At 38.4% G+C, this 18,705-nt stretch overlaps 1 protein-coding gene across 1 annotated transcript in view; it reads left to right on the top strand.

Annotated features, from left to right (window-relative positions):
- The window catches only part of NKTR (natural killer cell triggering receptor), a 46,046-nt gene that overhangs the window by 11,955 nt on the left and 15,386 nt on the right, over positions 1–18,705 (top strand). The window contains exons 3-7 of the mRNA XM_075705631.1: positions 4,894–5,001; positions 6,041–6,085; positions 7,880–7,967; positions 17,180–17,209; positions 18,077–18,222. Of these exons, the coding sequence (XP_075561746.1) occupies positions 4,894–5,001; positions 6,041–6,085; positions 7,880–7,967; positions 17,180–17,209; positions 18,077–18,222 (417 nt within the window). The remainder of the gene's footprint in view (positions 1–4,893; positions 5,002–6,040; positions 6,086–7,879; positions 7,968–17,179; positions 17,210–18,076; positions 18,223–18,705) is intronic.

Below are 18,705 nucleotides of genomic sequence, written 5' to 3'. Positions count from 1 at the left end.
TGCTGAATTAATTCTTTTTTTATCACTTAAGCTTCTTAAAGAGATAGCTAGGGATAGACGGAGAATGGGAAAGAATAGTACAACTATCATAGAAAAATGGGAACTCATTTGAAGTTTATCTTAATCAGAATAGGTTACAAAAGATAAATAAAATGTGGCAGCAGACTGAATAGTGTAGTGTCTGAGCCTCGTGTTCTGTAGCTCTGTAGGATTGTTTAAATCCTTACAGCAGCTTTGCTAGAAAAAAACTTCAGTGGAGATAAGGGAAGCCAAATGTGTTGGAAATGATGAGGAATGAAATAAACAAGCAGAACGAACAACTTAAAAAAAACTAAACAAACAAAAAAAACCCCAAAAACCCCAAAGTGTCGTCTTTGTATTGCATCCCTGTTTGAATTCTGTTCTGCAGCTGGCTGTACAGGTTTCGTTGTACAGTCTTCAGCTGGAACCTGTCTTTAATTGGCAGAACATTTGAAAGTAAGCACAAAGTTATGAGGTCTGCTCTCGATTGGACTTGCAGACTTAAAAGCTACCCAAAACATTTGCTTCGTTATTGCAAATTGTGTTTGCTACTGTGTATGCATAGGATAGAAGGATGATTTGGCAGATATCTTTTTAAAATTTGCTAATGAACACATGATAATTAAATTCTGTGCAGGAGAGAAAAGCATATAGAAGAACCTGAAGTAATTTCATTTCTTTTGGTGAATGTAATGTTGAAGAGAATTAAGTTATATTCATTTCTTTTGCTGGTAGAAGCCATCTCTTTTCTGCCTTCATGGTTCTCAAACTTAAACTCAGGATGGCTGAGCTTGGAGAAGGGTTGCATGGCTAACATTAATTCTTTTCTTTGATTGCACCAATTACGTCTGTGTTGCTGTTCAGTTCGCCTGAGGTTTTTTCCTATCAGCTGTCCATCTGCTTCTCCTTGACCGGTACTTCCAGTGCACTTGTGACCGCTAGTTTGTCTGCGTTATACATGCCATTTGCCCTGCCCTCCTGCCTTGTACTGTCAGAACCTCGATTGCCTCAGCATCTAAACTGAACACTCTGCACAAGGGTGATGTCTGCTGCATGGTACCATGGATGAGAACTGTGGCCAGGAGTGGCAGGCCAGGCTTAGGGTCATCCACACGCTTCGCAGTAGGATCCATCAGTTCCCTGGTCCATGCTTTCTCCCTGTCCCTGTGGACTGATGTAGCATTCCAGTTGGGCTACTGCTTCTGTGTTTGCTTAGGTTATGTTGGAGGACCTACAAAGTCTGTCTTAGGGAGAGCAGTGGTTCTGTGGTGGAAGATGAAGGTATACTGGTAAGATTGCATTGACCTCTGGCAACCAGAACTGAGATGTGAAGAGTTGCTTGAAATTTTGAGCATTATGAGCTGCTATACCATCTTCAGACAGCAAGTCAGTCATTTACTTCCAGAAGTCGGGCTCCCCCAACTCCTGCCACTTTTCACAGCAAGATTAATTGGTAGAACTTCAGTCATCATAGAAGCCTGAGTTCCTATCAGGTATATCTTTTGTCCTTATCTTTTGGTCTTTGCAAGAAATCTTAGAATCGCTGGAGGTTTACTCAATACAGAATCACTTTCTGGTACTGACGTCTTGTAGCCATATGCAAGGCTATATAGGGGGTATATAGCTGTATAATTGAGAGGGGATGCTATCCCATTCTGGACCATATAGTCTACATAATGGAATATCTTAGGAGCAGACTGTGAGCATCGTACGCTTCTGTACTACGTAAATTCAGGATCCTGCATGCTAGGCGAATCCAGCATGTTCTTTTTCCTTAGATGTGTATGGGTACCCACCTGCATTCCAGCTGATAAAGGCATCACAGCTGCAGAGCACCATGTGTCCTCACTTGACGCTGTTACGGACCTCATAGCAACTTGATTTGGGCTGTGCGCTTCTGTTGTGTCATTGTGAAGAGCGGTTTCACTTGTCTCAAGGCGAGGTGATATGCCCTGAGAGAAAGACTGGAGACCAGTGTTTGAAACGCTGGGCCCATCATCATGCCTGCTGCTCCCTCCATAATCTCTGGGAGGCAAGCCAGGATGTTTTTGTCAGAAGCAGATGGAGGAGGACAGGGTGATTCTGGCTGCCTTCCTGCAGCCTGACATTGTTGTCAGAAATAGACCTGGCTACTGTGAAAGAACGCTGTCTGCCTTGACAGCAAGAGGCTCCTTGCATTTTAATTTAAACATCTGGACTTGCAAAGTGGCATTTGCGGGTCCTTCAGTCAGTCCACCTATTGAATAAGCACAAGCCCATCTGCTCTTTGGTGCCTTGTCAGGAGCTTCCCTTCTCATACTCTCAAACGGAGACCACTGTTGGGCACCTGATTCAAAGTATCTCCGATTGGGTTGGTAGTGCATGGTGTTACTAGGGCATGAGAGCAAAGCTTACCTGCCAAAGGGAGAAGGGCGCTTTGCTAAAGGCCCTTGGGCCTTCCTCAGCTAAGGGGTTATCCCTTGCAACCACTGTGCAAGTTCTCCTCCACTGTCCCATTCCCAAATGAGTCGCAGCACGTGGAATGAACTGCTTAGGCAGGAAGGGTGCAAGTAGATGGGACTCAAAGACAATTTTTTCTTTTTCAGACAAAATTCAGGCATATTTAGAGCAAAAAGAATAAGGCTAGTATTTGGCCATAAACAAAAAAGCCCAGCCCATGGGCTTTGTACCGGCTGTTGCAGAAAAGTAGCTGACCTTAGGGAGGTACTGCAGCTCTAACCAGTGGAACAACTGGCCTCTGGTTTTGCCTGCCTGGGAGTCCAAGGACTGGTTTTGAAAATCAGAGTGACATAGTACAGCTTTTGCAGGAACTTAGCCCTCCACCATTTGGCCCACAGCTTAGAGTGCATTGTCTAAAGTGTGGCTTATGGGGAAGCACTCGAGTTACATGATTTTGCCCATGGTTGTATTGTGCATGAAAGGAAGGGAGCATCACAAGTATTGCCATTTATTATGAAGGGACTATGCTGTCTTGGTGATACCGTAAAGGAGAGTTTAAAAGAAAAAAAGAAAAGGGAATACAACTTCTGGCCATGGTGTAAAGCTCACCTCTCACCTTAATGTACCAGCTCACTTACATGGTCAAGTGCAATGCAGGATCCCATTCTCCAAGGGGAATATCCATAGCCTGAGGGACATGCTGAAACATGACCAAAAATGTAGGCAGATACTCCTTAGTATTGATTGATGTGGGGTTTCCAATGCTGTAGCAGAGGGGGGGGGGAAAGGGGGGGTGTTTTGGGGGGAAGGGGGATGCGTCCATCCCTATAATAAATAGCTTTGCTTGGATAACTTCTGTGGAAAATGAAAATGGGGTAGGAGGCAGCACAGGTTATGGGTATGGAGAGTCAGGGCAGTGGAAAATAAGTTGTATTCTCTGAGTGAAGGCTTCTACAAGTACGATAAACAGCAATGCCATGAGTGGGTTTTGTGCCACAAACCGCTCTTTGCCCTCCTCCTGGCAGCGATGGGCTGTTTGGAGTGGCAGATTTGGGGCGATTTGGCCATCGGTTAATTTTGGGTGGAGGAACAATAGATCACGAAAGGGGAGCGTTGGCTCTGGGTCACAAGTACACGTATGCATCTGAGGGCACTGCATGGTACAGAGCGTGCTGGTTAAATGTCCTCTGGCCGAGTGTCAAATGCCTGTTCCATAACCAGCGGTGGGATGAAGCTGAATGTTGGGTTATTTGTCCGGTCTTATGACAGAATATCTCCTGCATGTGTGGTTTACGTGGGGTTTTAGCTGTTGCAGAGGGTGTAATGTACCTGTTACTCTTAATTGCCGTGTTCTGCCAGTTCCTGTCTTCTTGGAAGCTAAAGTCAGCGTCTCTTGCGTGGTCCCTGAGTGGACCAGTATAAACCCCATGAACCTGCTGCGCAGGACCTCTGCCCTGCCAGTCACAGCACCCTCGTCCGCATTCCCAGTGCAGTCTTTCTTCTCAATTTTGGAAGAAATGTTAATGAAGCTTGAGGTTCTGGGGTGTCGTCTCGGAAATCACCGCTAGGCTTGAACTACAGCTGCACTGGGAGTCCACCAAGTGCCACTTCTTAGGAAATCTCAGGCTCAGATAAGATGAACAAGCACTGTGGCCTGGCTTGGCTTCTGCTGCTGGGCAAGAATGGCACTGGTACCAGTCCAGGGTTTGGGGGATTTTTTAGGAGATTTTTTTCCGGTTACGATTCTCATTCAGTTCGTCCTGGAACAGTTCTGGCATACACAATTTTGTTCCCTTGTTCCATCAGTCTTTTCAGAAATGGGAGTCTGTTTTGTGCAAGTTTCAGACTGAGATGGTGAGGCTTGGTGCCGGGCAGATTGGCATTAAGGGGTGGCCTGACACTGTGCACAGATGGGTGAAGATATGACACGTGCTTGGAGTAGCTCAGTCCCACTTTTCCAAGAGTGGATCGCATTGAAACCAAGTTGAAGCGTGTTCTGAGCACAGATTTCTCTCCTGGGATTCATCTGGCACATCCAGATGTATAAGTGGTTTGAAAAGGGCTCCGGTGTAAGCTTCAGCGAAGATACCAGTGTAGCTATAACCACAGAAAAGAGTTAACCCGTCATTATTATGAGCTCTTGTTTTCTTATAAATTGTTCCAAGTGGATTGCTAATAAGTATACCCCTTCTTGGGAGGGGAGGAGATTTTTTTTTTTTTAAAGAAACAACCTGATTTTTACTTGACAGTCCCCTTGTAAATGGGTCCCTTCTGCTATTAATGGGCTGTGAAGAGGCAACAGGTAGGACTCGTTACCTTTTATAGTTGTGCTAGTCTGATGAATGTCTTGCATCCAGTAGCACTGGGGAGGTGAAACCCTTGGAATTTGTGCAGTGACAATCTGTAGATCCTTTTTGTTTAACCTTCTTGCAGGTGAAAAAGGAATTGGCAAAACAACTGGAAAGAAGCTGTGTTACAAAGGCACTACATTCCATCGTGTGGTTAAAAACTTCATGATTCAGGGGGGGGACTTCAGCGAAGGTAAAAATATGCTTTAAAACTGAAATGTTTTGAGTGGAACAGAAATGTTGTAACTTACATGGTTGTAATGTAACTTTAGAAAATCCCATGGAAGCATTACAATGCCATAAAAATATTTCATTTGCTGTGAAGTATAGCATAGCTCACCCATTTCTTTGTTAATCTTTGAAATTCTAAAATGTTTCAAGTGAAATAATATTTATTTAGAAAATGTCTTAAGTTAAAGAAGAAAAAAAAAAAAAACCACCAAACCTTGCTGGAGTTAATGCCTGTCTTCTTAAAACAGAATTCAAATCCAAAATGTAGTTTTACTGCTTTTCACATTTGTGTCCACAGTAGAGGCAACATGAGTAATGCTCTATTGATACAAGGACCTAACTATTTGAATAAGTTCACTTTTTTAAATTATTTTTAGTAAATGAGCTAGAAGTGCTTAACGGATAAGTCTCCAAAAGTAGGTTTTCCAGGAGTTTCTTTGTTTCCTTCCCTGCAGTATGTGTACAACATAATGTTGTAGCCCGTTGTCCTTCCCTAAAATACCTGTCCTTACCAAAATGTGTTTCACTGTGTCCTGAAACCTTGTATCTGATGAAACAGGCGTGGTGGGGGAATACCTTGTTTTGAGAGTCAAGTAGAAGTGCCTTTAGAACTACGAGCCGCTTTATCTCATCCGTTCCAGCGGTCTCTCAGCTGCTCTGAGCCGGGCAAGGTTGTTGGTGGTACCTACTGTTGTCTTTTTTTTTCTTCCTTGCTGTTGTTGTATTACTGTCTGCTGTTGCTTTAGCAAATAGCAGTGAGGATTAGCCTTTGAGCCCTGCTTCAGACTTTCCAGTGTTCAGAGGCCCTACGGCAATCTTCATTCTCAATATTTTGAGTGTCAACAGGATAATGCACGGCTGTGACTTTTAATTAAGGAGCTTATGCTCAGATATGAGTAACTGGCCAGAGTATCCTGGTTTGTTATAAACTGGTGGAATGTTACCTACAGCTTTTTTCATAAATGAAACAAAAGGTTTAATTCATGCTTTTTAATGCATAGGTAACGGAAAAGGAGGTGAATCTATTTATGGTGGCTATTTTAAAGGTAAGAGGAAATATGTCTTTGCAGATTCTTTATTCAGTTCTGAGATAAACAAGTCTTGATTCCCAAGCTACTTAATGAAAACAGGTCTACTTATAGATCACCTTTTGCATGAAACTAATGTTGCATGAGAATTATTTTTATATGCATGACTTTCAGATTATTTTTTTGGTAATATTTAACTTTAACTGACAATTAATTAAGGCTAACATTATTGGTTAAACATGACTTTCAGCATGGAGGTTAGGCAACTTTATTCATGAATAAACTCCTATCTTCCTGCCTAAAACTGTCAACATATTCTTTTGTTTATAGAGAATGTGGTCTTTTGCAAAATGAAAAGGTAAGAGACAAAAGCTCAGTAACACAAATTCAAACTCTGTTCCCTTGTACCCTCCCTAGTAAATATATAGACAACTGATACGTCCGTTTGTAGATGGATATCTGTGTTGCTTGGAGAAATGAAGAGTTCTGTGTCTAACCTTTCTGAGGGTTAATGACTTATTCTGAGAAAGAATACTGGCATAATTTCCAGCTCTAAACAGTTATTTCTTCTTTTGTTAATGTCCCTTTCCTCCCCTTCCCTATTCAAGGTTTGTATGTTCGGTGTTTGTTCCTAAAAGTGTTTGACTTTGTTTATATGCTACACAAGTTATTTTACCTGCAAAGAATTTGTAAATAAATGTACGTTTACTTCTTTTTAAAATCTGTTGTTGGAAGGAAAATGGTGAGTTTATGAAGTACTCATTTAAAGACATGCAATTCTTTCTTGCAAAAAAACCCAGGTAGTTACTGTGGTATTCAAGTGTTAGTAAAGGCACTATATGTATTTATGTAACAGCCTCTGGTTCTGTATGTTTTGCAAGTAGCTCTGCGTGGTTAAGTGCATGCCATTAAGTTTGTCTTAAATGGAGACGTAGTTTGGTGTTGGAGTATTACCGCCTTTAGTCAAAAGGAAGTCTTGAATAGATCCATTTGCTAAGAAGTTACTAGGGTTTGTTTCTTACTAGGATTTGTTTGTAAAAGCGGTGAGTGCTAAGCATGCAGCATTGTGTTTTGATAGGTAATCTTAAAAATAACAGCTTTGCACACTCAAATTTCTATTTTTAGCTTTACAAATGAACTTCAGAAGATCTGATTTTATATTATGCTGTATAACCAGAAGTCCTCTTTAATTCACTGGAATATAAAATGCATGTTTAGTTTAGCCTTCCTTGATTTTATACTTAGGTTGCAGGAAGAGTATGTTCTTTAGTTTCTCACCCAGGTATCTAGGGGTTTTTTTTAACCTTGTATGTTTTGAGACTTCCAGTTTTGAATTGATAGGTGGTTGTCTTTTAACGTGCCATACCAGGGAGATGGCTCTTTCTCTAGATCTTTCTACCTGAGGTGCATGCTGTGTAAATAACAGTATCATGTATGTTAAGTCTTGGTTTAGGATGTCAGGAAGTCTGCCAATCTTGTTTTTATTTAGAAAATGCTGGCTTTAAATCCCAGTTGATGAGAATCTCATGTTTATTGAAGACATTATTAATGACTTTAAAATTCTTTTAATTAGAAATGTTTGCATTATATCTGAAACTTTTTCTTTAAGAAAGAATGTTTTCTGTCTCATAACTGCTTCTACTGTAACTTTTGCGAGGCTCATTTAAACTTGATTTTTGTTTTTTCCAACCTGTTCATGTTTCTTCAGCAGCAGAAGAATTTCTCCTGAATAGCATCTATAAGTTACTAAGAAAATTAGACTTGCATTCCTTGTCAGGGAAAATCTGACAAACATATTTTTTCTTCAAACAGATGAAAACTTTATTCTCAAACATGACAGAGCGTTCCTTTTGTCAATGGCAAACCGAGGGAAACATACCAATGGTTCCCAATTTTTCATGTGAGTAGATGTAATATGAGAGTTGAGCTTTTCTTAAACAGAGAAGCGCTGTTCATGAGAAAGATGGTATTGCTAAATTATCTATAACGTTGTTATCCGCCTTATTTCAAATAGGGTTGAGTGGGTACCTGCAGTGTGAGCTATAATAGGAAACCTTAGTTATAGCAATCCGCTTCTGGCATTCATTTGGATTAGGAGCTGGTACTACATGGATGTTCGTTGCTTTTTACCCCAAAAATATGGCTTATGCAATGTTATTAGTGTCCAGAAAATAGATCCTTTGGCTTTGTGTGTGCACCAAGCAAATCTTAACAGATTCTCTGCAAATTACAATGTTGAGCATTGTATGTAAAAGGGAGTGAGATCTAGAGGTGATTTGTATGGTTTTGCATGTGCTCCTTAAAATACAATGATTTATGATTTAGTTTGGGGGGGGTTGTTTTGGGGTCTTTTGGGGGGGTGGAAGAGGATGAGTAGGGGGGTTGTTTGTTGGTTTGAGGGGGTGTGTGTAAATTTTTTTCGATTTTGGAGTGTTTGTTCCTGACATGCTTTTCTTCTATATCGCTGCATAGTTCTGTTTTACTTGTGCATATACCAACTACTTTGGTACCAATGCTATGTAAAATTATGTGCTGATAATCAGATTTTTCTTCATTACCTTAAAAAAAAAAAAATCCATTCTAGTATGTAGCCATGTTCTGTTAAATTATAGAAAACGCATGACTCTCTGCCATCAATAAATCCTCAGGTCTGATATGTCAGGGTCTTCTGGTTAAAGTAATTGTGTTCTAGGTTCAGTATTAGTATCTTTAAACTTACTAATTTTTATGTGATTATTTCTCCTGTTAAGTCCCTTTTAAAAATTATCTTCTGTTAATGTTTAGCAGTTTGTATTTGGACAGATCTGGATTATAACTTTGGGCTTGTGCTGAGAAGAACTTTGTGAAGTAACACTGGTGTTTATGAAAGTAAATTTTAGTGTAGTTACTTAACTAGAAAAACTATTTTTTCTTTGCCATCTTTCTTGGGGGATAAGAATGAATGGCGCTTCACTGTCTTCAGTAAAGGAGTAAATTGTCCTCAAGAATTTTTTTTTTCTTTGCCTGAAAAAAATCTTCAGTATGGTATGATGAAGTTCAGATAAGAGACATTTTTAGGTCTCTTCCTAAAGAATGCCCTAAAAATGGAAAATGAATAGGAACCTAAGAGGAAGTCTTTCACAGTTACCACTGTTCTGACTTTCCATAGAGATAAAACCATAAGTGTCAAAAGCTTGTTTTCTGTTACCTTCAAACCAAATTCTAGACGCTGTGCTTCCTTACAGTAAATCTGAGTGGATACGTATACAGATTAATATGGAAAACAATCTCTATCTAAAACCCACTGTGGCTTAATAAGCTCTCTGCAAGACATTGGTTCGCTATTTACTACTTGGTGACTTATCTTTTTGGTTCTCTTGTCATCATTTTCCATTTTTTAGCTTATCTGAACAATATACATGAAACTTAATGATGTCACATCAGTCAAGAAGCTATCATTTGAGGGCTCTAAAGTTTCTTTTCTCTCCTGCATTTGATTCAGAAGTTGTCTTCTTCCCCTTATGCTTATTAGACTCAGCTTACTTGTTGAATTAGATTTAAGACATAAACACCTTGTCTCTCCCCACACGCCAAAACAGCCTAAGGTTGTGTTAGATGCTAAATTATAATTTACATGGGACAATAAAATGAACAGTATTTAAGAGCACTTTCATCAAATATAGAAGTATTTTGAAAGATGCAGATTTCTTCAAAAAAAAAAAAAATCTGTTTTTTCATAAAATCACTGTAAAGAGAATGTGTTAGTTTGGTGGGAATTCAGGCAGAGTAAGATACCTAAACATAATCGTTTCCATGTAAGCTAGATTCACCTCAGCTGCTTGTAGGAATCTAAAGCCATTTTTAGGGTCCTAGGATATTCTACCTGGCCTGCAGCTGCTGGGAGAGAAGGGTGTGGATGTTCTGAAGGTCTTGTGTCTTACCTGCCTGCCCCGTGCAGGTTTCTTGGATACCCTGTGGTGTCTTAAATGGCACCAGCTTGCCTAGATTCAGGCAAGTGAATCAAGTCCAGGAGTAAACTCCTGGTATAACCGATGAGGTTTAGGTGGGCTGCTGTCTAAGTCTTTAAAGCATGCCCTAATGCTCTAGACTTCTGTGACCTTCTTGACAGGAGCTTTTTTCATTTTACCGCATGCAGACGTCTAATGCTGTGTGAAACACCATTGGGAACTCCAAGACAGGGTGTGTAAATATGATGTAGCACCTACAAGACACCCTGTGCTCCTGGAGTAGCAGCTGGAAGCCAGGCAGGATACGGTAGGGCAGCTCGGGATGCCTGTATGTTGGCAATTGAGTGTTCTCCCTAGATCTGGCCAGCAGCTGAGATGTCTAGCTCACTGTGGGGGCCTTTACTGCATTCAAGTTTATGCATTTAAGCTGAATCCCACCTTTGGTCTCCAGTACTGCAGCTGATCCTGGGAATTAATGTGTTCAGATACAGAATCCGTACAGAAGCCACTGAGGCTGCTCATAAAGGCAGGGGTGTATGCATGCAGGCAGTTGCAAAGTCAGGTTCACGTTTGATAGCTCAGTTTAAGAATAAGCAAGGATGGACGATGAAGAACGTAGTTCAACAATCTGTCTTTTTGTATAGCTGGGGTTTTTTTTTAATGGTGGAACTTGATTTCTGCTTCATAACATGGAGAGTTTGAATTTCAAGATTCAAAGTAGGAAACAACTACCAAAGACTTTAACTAGGCAGTTTCTGACTTAACTTTAAAATACGATATATTAAAGCAGTTAGTCTTGCTTCGTGACGTTTGTCTGATTACTTTAGGGAACGCACTATGTATCTGTACAGCTTTTCTTTAATAAAATATGTTTGTTTCCTTTAGCAATATACTTTAAGCTGAAATTCAGATGTGTTTCTTATACTCAAAAGAATGCTCAGTTATTCAGTAGTGTATCGTTAGGAAAAATGTTCTTCAAATGTGTAACCTGAAAATTGTGTGAAAGGGCAATCTTCAGTGGCAATCTTTAGATTTTTAATGGTTTGAACATGTTTAATTTTATTGATTAGATTTTTAGAAAGGGAAATAATTCATCTCCATCTGAGCTTCTTTAGACCTCTGTTGTAATTTTTTTTTATAGTTCATAGATAACTTCAGGGATGAGAACTCTGTATTTCTGTATCATCCACATGTCTAATGTAGCAAATAAGGAGTGCAGATAAGCTATATTCTTTTATATAAGTATTTGTTCAGTTAGGGTTAAAATAACAGCAAGATTTCTGACTATAATGTTTTTGGTTGCTCATCAGAAGTGCTTTCCCTGCTTACCACAGATAAGTGTCATTCGGAATAAATAGTCTTTAGAGAAAGTAATCGGGCAGTAAATCTCTCTTTGACAGGCTGCAGTAGCAGACTGGTCACAACGAGACTCGATGCACTGCCTAAAAATTGTTAAAAGCTGAGCTACAGTTTTACTTGAAGTAGAAGCTCCAGACTAACCTTAATGTAAACAAGTATCTGAGCAATCCTAAAGTATCATCAGCTTTCTTTGATTCATCAGGAATTTCTCTGGCATGAATGAGTTAGAAGGATTTATAAGCAACAATAGAGAACTGGGTATAGAAAAGGCAGTGTAAGTATTGTTAGGAAGCTCCAGTGAGGCCAGTGTAAAAAGAATGAACATAAATTAAAACACTGGTAGCAGCTGGCAAGATGCAAAAGTAGAACAAAGAGTCAAAAGGGTATATATATAATGTTAGAAGTGCTGTGTTTAATGCTTGTTGACAATTTTTCCTACTTCTTATCTTTTTTTCTTGAATAGGAGTTAACAGTTGGATTGAAAGGAGAATGTTTAGCTAAGGCAGGACTGTTTTTCATGCACATGTGCTTTAAATAGGCCAAGTCTATTCACACATGTGTCTAAGAAATATTTCCTAGACTGAAGAAATGCATCTTGTTGAAATCCAGCAGGGAGAATACAGAGACTATCCCTTTACAATGTTTGGATTTGTGAAATACTGGAATTTCAGTTTTCTGTGCCCAAAGGGATCTGTTGTAGCATTTTATTGAAGGCTTGTGTTAAAGACAGTTGTACGGTACTGGTTTATAAATTAGCTATTTGTATTTTCAAATAGCACCGCTATTTAAATTGCTTCTTTTTCTGTGAATAGTTTCTTTTGGAACCATGGGTTATTTAGCAAGTGTTCTAAACACCACCTGAATGTGTTAATCTTCTTTTAATTGTCCTCTTTCCATGTTGGTACTTGGATATCGAATCCCTAGGGTGGGGTAGAGGTTGGCAGGAACCACTCTAGAATCATCTTCCTTTTTCTATATACTCCAAAATCTGTTTTGAACTGCTGCCGAAAAGGTGATTATTGTTATTAATTGGGGGAGTGCATCTTGAGCATTGCACAAGTATAGCTGATGTCTTTAGGTCCCTGATTTAGAGCCAGGGGGGATAGTTGGCCTCTTGCTGGATGTTCCAGCTCAGTGGCTGTGTTACATCTTGGGTGATGTTCTTCTTGAGCAATGTGTTCTGCTTCTCCGTCGAGCTGGTCTGATGAAGGTATCTTGTCTCTTTAGAGCAACTCTGTCATGCCCGTGGCCATACCCAACCTGCTAGTAAGGAAAGTTGCGATACAAAATAAGTGCAACGCTTGTGAAAATGAGTCTATAAAGTACTATAAAATTAATGAGACTCCTGATCCGCCAAATGCTTGCATGGGCTTAGCTTTGCTTCCATTGTCGTACAAAATCTGTCAAGCTACTCTTAACTAGAAAAATAGAAGTGACTGTGCAGAATGAAGCATAAAGAAAATGATAGGAGGCAAAAAATAAGTAACCAACCTCTTTGTTGTCATGGGGAAGTTTTGTGTAATAATTAATTTATTGCCTTGTTATTTAGCCATGTAGTTTACTGAGGAGTACGTCCTTATTACAGTTTAAAGAGGAGTCCTCTGTTGTGTTCCTTATCAGTTCAAACGCTTGGAGTTCTTGCCTCTGTGTTCAAAAGCTATTTAAAACTTGAGGCTGTTTTGCTATTACCACTAGATCTGGGGTTTTTTTTTTTCCATATTGAGGGTTTTGTTGGTTTAATGTGTCTCTCAAGCTCTGCTTTCTTGCTCAAAACTAAAATAGCTTTAAAAAATGTTTTTAATGTGTGGTGCTATGCCTAGTTACTAAATTCAAACAAACTAACCGCTTTGATCTGCTAAATGAAGGATAAAATAAATTGTGAGGAATTTTTTGTTTTGATTTTACAAAGGATTTCTGAATGTTGCCGGCTTATTAGAACTGCTTCATTTCTAAGTCTTTTTGGTGTCCCAAACCAGGTATTTTTCTAATCAACAGGTTTTGGGGTTTTTTTTTTACTGTGAATGAAATACCTTTGAGCTAATTACCAAACAGTTGAGAGTAACACAAAGATCTAAAAATTTCAAATGAAAGGAGCTGATGTTGCATTATCTTTGAGCAAAAGTGTATGTGCACTTATCACGCAAGCAGGTCCCATTGGCTTGATCAAAAGTTTATGTAAAAGATGTAAAAGCACAGCGCTTGTGAAAGCGTTCACAGGATGCTTTTATGTGTAGTAAGTAACACAGATCATTTCAATGCTCGGATATGCAGAGACATAATTAAGAACTAAGTTTATTTGGGGGGGGGGGGGGGTGTGGAATATGGATAAGCTCAACTGATAATGCATTTTTAAAACATTGCTACTGTTCAGAATTATACCAGAGCAAAAGTGTGGTATTAGTTGGTGCACGTTTTGTCTTTTTTGCATCTGCAATGTGTTTGTCTTTCTGTAATTCTGAACACAAGCAATCTAATGGCATTGCATGTATTTTAGAGAAAGCACCTATTTTTCTTAGTTTTAGAAAAGCTTCATAACACAAGGAAGTTGTAAGCTAATAATGAAATGTATGAAGTTGTAGACCTACTGCCTTGCCACATTTCATCTGTAAATCAGAATGTTTAAGCTATGGTGTGCCATCCTATGAAGTATGTACTTAGGACTGGATTCAGTAGAGCATCTGAACACCGATGTAACTGCAAGCATGTGAATAAACCCCTTGAAATCAGTTATTCATCTGCTTAAAGTTGTGCATGTGTTCTAACACTTTTGCTGGATTGAGGCTGAGAGGGGAGCGGGAGGATTCTCTTTTCTACCTGTTTATCTTGGTAATAGTGTGTGCAAGCAGGTTATGTCTATAGGTTTCTTTTTGTTTTTAAGGAGAACTCAACTGTAGTTTTCAAAGTACCTTGTATTCTAAAGAAAATTTAGAGCCCTCTTTTAGGCATCCTTGTTCTGCATACAACATGATTAATATTAATTTTAAACTTGTATTTAATGAAACATAGACTCAGTTTTGTCTGAAAATGTATTACAATTTATTTCTGCCATTTTTGTGTAAAATTTACAGAAACAGTGTTACATCGTGCGCTCCAAAGGTAATGTCTCATTCCTCTAAGGCTGTGTCCTTTCCTTTTCTTCTTTCTGTTCTTTATCTTTCTTGTTTTTCTGATCATATTGTTATGTGCATTGAATCCTTTGTTAGGACTGAGGTTCTTGGGGAGGGTGGGCGATAACGTTCTTTTATCAAAAAGATGCTTTTCTCTTCAGTATCTTAAACCAATTTACTTTAAACTTGAGTGAAGAAAGGTATTTGTCCTTCTGTAAGTAACCTGGATAATAGTATATATTATAAGGCAGATTTTGAATGTTTTAAGTTATGGAAGTTCTGTATAGAAATGTTTTAATAAAATATTATTTTGGGGGCGGAACTCATCATGACTCTAGGTTGCTATAGTGCAAAGGCAGTAAGCAGGTTTTCTCCTGATTAAGTTTTGAAACCAAAACAAATGTTCAGGGGTTGAAAGGCAGAACGCATGCAGAAAACTCTGAAGTGGTCTTTTAAAGTGCACGTTTGCAAAATAAATGTCACGTTAGAACCCTAACACTGAGATGAGAAAACCTGCAAAAGCACAATGAGGAGTTGGGTTTCTGCTTCCCACAGGAAGTCTGCTAAGTCACCTAACTCCTTGTCATGCATCTGAAAAGTTTTTTCTTTTTGGATGATGCTTTTCCTCGTGTTTTCACTTCACGGACAAGTAAATGAGAAAAATCCTTTCCATTTTATCTATCAAATTGCCAGGGTAATGGAAGAAACCTCTACAAGGGTTTTATTGTACCAACTCTCCCTTTCTTTGCTTATTGAGGACTAGTCTAGAGAAAGGACGTGCTTAGGTAATTTGCTCATTTGGTCTTCCAAGTGCTGCTGGAGCATGGCAGGAGCACATTACTACAGCGTTCCTGTCAAGTGTGTTTGAACCTGTTGCTGTTTCTAGCTAATTCTAAGCACTAAGTCTTGTTTATTATTGGTTTCATTGAAGTAACCCACTTCTATTTTTTTCAACTACTTTAAATCAGCTTTATAATTAAGCCCACTTAAAATGTTTACCTAACAGCAGGTTGTTAATGCAGTTAACTTTTGCTTAAAGAACTTGAAAAGCTGTAGAGTTTTTCTGTTTGTGGCAATACGCTGTATTAGCAAGGGAAAACCAAGAACACCCCCTAATTGGTTTAGTGATGGACTTGGCAGTGCTAGGTTAATGGTTGGACTGGATGATCTTAAAGGTCTTTTCCAACCTCAACGATTTGATGATTCTATACTATTGAGAAATTAAATGTCATCTTGATAGCATTTCTTTCCCTGTGTTAAACCAAAGAAGTTTTCTGTATGATTTAGTATTACAGAAGTGAAACGTCTGGTTGGCATTTGGAGCTTAAAAATCAAGAGTGTAAACACTCCTGATTCACAGTTCCACCTTTTGGCATGCGTTCCAGCACTGCAGTGTCTTGTGACCTTATAGTTCAAAACTCGAGTGAAGATATGTGCTTGAAAAGTAGTATTCTTATTATAGCAGTGAAAAACTGACTTCATTGTACTCATCTGTGTTACTGTAAATTTAGAAAAAGCATCTGTGTTTGATTATTTATTTTGAGAGAGGGGAGTTTATTGGAAGAAGGCTAGAAAGGCAAAATAGTCCCTGGGGAGGAGAGAGGAAGAATGTTGTCAAATATTAAAATAACTTCAAATGCAAATTATTTTGAGTTCTATATTTTTTCTCCCCCAATATGTAAGCATGTTCTGATATTCTTTGCAGAATTTGTCTGCATAGCAAGGTTCCCTGTGCAACATCAATGCAGGCTGACTTGTAGAAGTAATTTTCTTTCCTTTTTGGGAAAGGATGTAGAGAGATACTAGGTCATAGCATTATCATCAAAAAGGTGAATCGTAACATATAATTATATATGCACGGCCTTGAATATTCCAATTTGAAGTCAACTCAGAAATTTGGCGTAACTCCAAATGCATTTTAAGGATAGTGTACCAAATGTAATGCGGTTGCCTTTCTCCTTCAGGCTAGAAACAGCTAAACGTGGGAAGCTGAAAAATAGGGAGGAAGTCTGCATTTATCGCAGAAGTGAACTGTAGGGTAGCATATAATATCTGCTGGCATTGTGCTGCTCTTGCTTTTGGGAAGCCTGTGAGCTTCTGAGCTGAGGTGCTATAGTCCTGATGGTTAGATAGAAGTATTGCTTTGTGTTCTGAGTCGTGAGGCCGATCAAGTAAATGGAGAGTAAGAAAGGAGCAAGTGGGGGGGAAAGCAAAGAATCTATCACATATGATAACTCTTTTCTTTTTTTAAATAAACTGACTTTAAAGTGACCTTGTAATGTAACAACCTAACAATTTCAGAAACATTTAAATCCCTTTAGTTACCCAATATTTATTGCTAAATTGTATCTTCTCTGTGAGTAAAAATGTTAGTGAGCTATATTTGAATGTGTATTTAAAGACACTTATTTGAAGATTGTTTTATTGCATGCATAAAATGACACTTGGTACAACTTTCAAGTATGCACAGTTAGTGAAACTTCAAACAAATTTCATGTAAAAGTTTAAAAAAAGCCTGTGTGTATAATCTGTGAAGTTTTTTAATTCCATGTATGTAACTGGTTTTTTTCACTATTTTTTTTGTCTTACCTTCACCTCTTTTTTTTTTTTTTTTTTCTGTGCCATTTTCCTCTTTTACTTCATCTGAATCCCTGATTATTTTTTTTTACCATCTTACCATCTTGCTGTTTGTCAAACAGAACAACAAAACCTGCTCCTCATCTCGATGGGTAAGAATCCTTTATACTTTCTCCAATGATAGTTAAAATTTGAAGGTTGTAAGTCCTCTTATGTTATACTGAAAGTAGACAACAGTGGGGAAACAAATTCTTAATTCTGTGGAAGATACAGTAGAACAAGATGGAAAGCAAAAGTTCCAGTTCTATAAAAATTTCAAGTTGCAACTTATTTCCTATAGCTGGTAAAAGACTTGGAAGGTCTTAAATCCTAACATTAATTTCTTTAAAACTGGTTGCTGCTCTCAGTCCATAAATCAGTGAGTTGAAATGTCAAGTTTAATATATTTGGGTCGTACTCTATTTTTGAGGCATGGTTTTTATCTCCAAAATATATTAGTTCCTGGAAGTATAAGTTATAGGGCAAATGGAAGAAGGACAGAGAAACGTGGTATGGTAGAACAAAACTGGGGATTCCTAATTATAACTGTCCCTGCAATGCCAGTGGGAACTTGTATGCTGAGTTTGTATGTATAGACCTATAAATGCCTATTCTATGGGGAAAACTGTACTTTGTCATCTTTATTTATGGACTCTTGATGTCTCTCTTGCACAAATTTTCAAAAATAGAAAGATGGATTAGAAGTTATGATCTGTTTGCTCTGCCCGTGTAGAATAGAGTAGAATGACATCAAGTAATTCTCTGAAATAGAACTGGAGTGGACCTCTGTTTCACGTTGCATGAAATCTTAGCATTGTTGTAAATGTAAAAGTAATGAAAATCCTATTTTTAATAGCCAGACGATGCCAGTGAAGCTGAATGTTTCCCTTTCAGAATAACTTTTTAAATCTGAAATTCATTGGAAAATAATTACAGCAGTATATAAGTGTTTGTACTTTCCAAATATTTTATTTTTGCAGTGTACATGTTGTCTTTGGACTCGTTATTTCTGGTTTTGAAGTAATAGAACAAATAGAAAATCTGAAAACTGATACTGCAAGTAGGCCCTATGCAGATGTACGAGTTATTGACTGTGGGGTGCTTGTTACAAAATCAGCAAAAGATGGTAAGCATACATATACCTGAAGTTAATTGAATGTTGACATTGTTTTCAGAGGGTATAAAAATTATGCCAACGTCTAGAAATCAATATGGTGAATCTCTAGAATCTTAATTTTCACAAGCCTTTAAAACTTAAAGCTCGGTGTAGGTGAGGAAGGAACAGCAAGGGAAGAGGTTTTCTGACCTAAACCTTTGTGCCTTGGGAAATGTATGCCTGCTTCCTGATCTCCTTAATTAATGTTTGAGCTTAATGTGATGTACTCAAAAAGTAATTAGAGCTTATTTTTCTGAGTCTGAAAGATGGAGGCACAAACATAAGCTTTTCTTGAAGTTGAATTTTGTGCAGTTTCCAAAGGTTTATTTTAAGATCGTGTAATGTTAATATATGCAGTCAACATAACTTTCCTTTTCATGAGAATTCATAGGGAATAAATGATCTTAAATATATGTTTAGACAGTTGCTGTAAAGTAGTGGAGTGTTATAAGT

This window comes from Pelecanus crispus, chromosome 2, assembly GCF_030463565.1.
Source record: "Pelecanus crispus isolate bPelCri1 chromosome 2, bPelCri1.pri, whole genome shotgun sequence".
NCBI classification, from domain to species: domain Eukaryota; kingdom Metazoa; phylum Chordata; class Aves; order Pelecaniformes; family Pelecanidae; genus Pelecanus; species Pelecanus crispus.
Note: the sequence above shows the minus strand (reverse complement) of the source record. Positions and strands in the feature narration are given on the sequence as shown.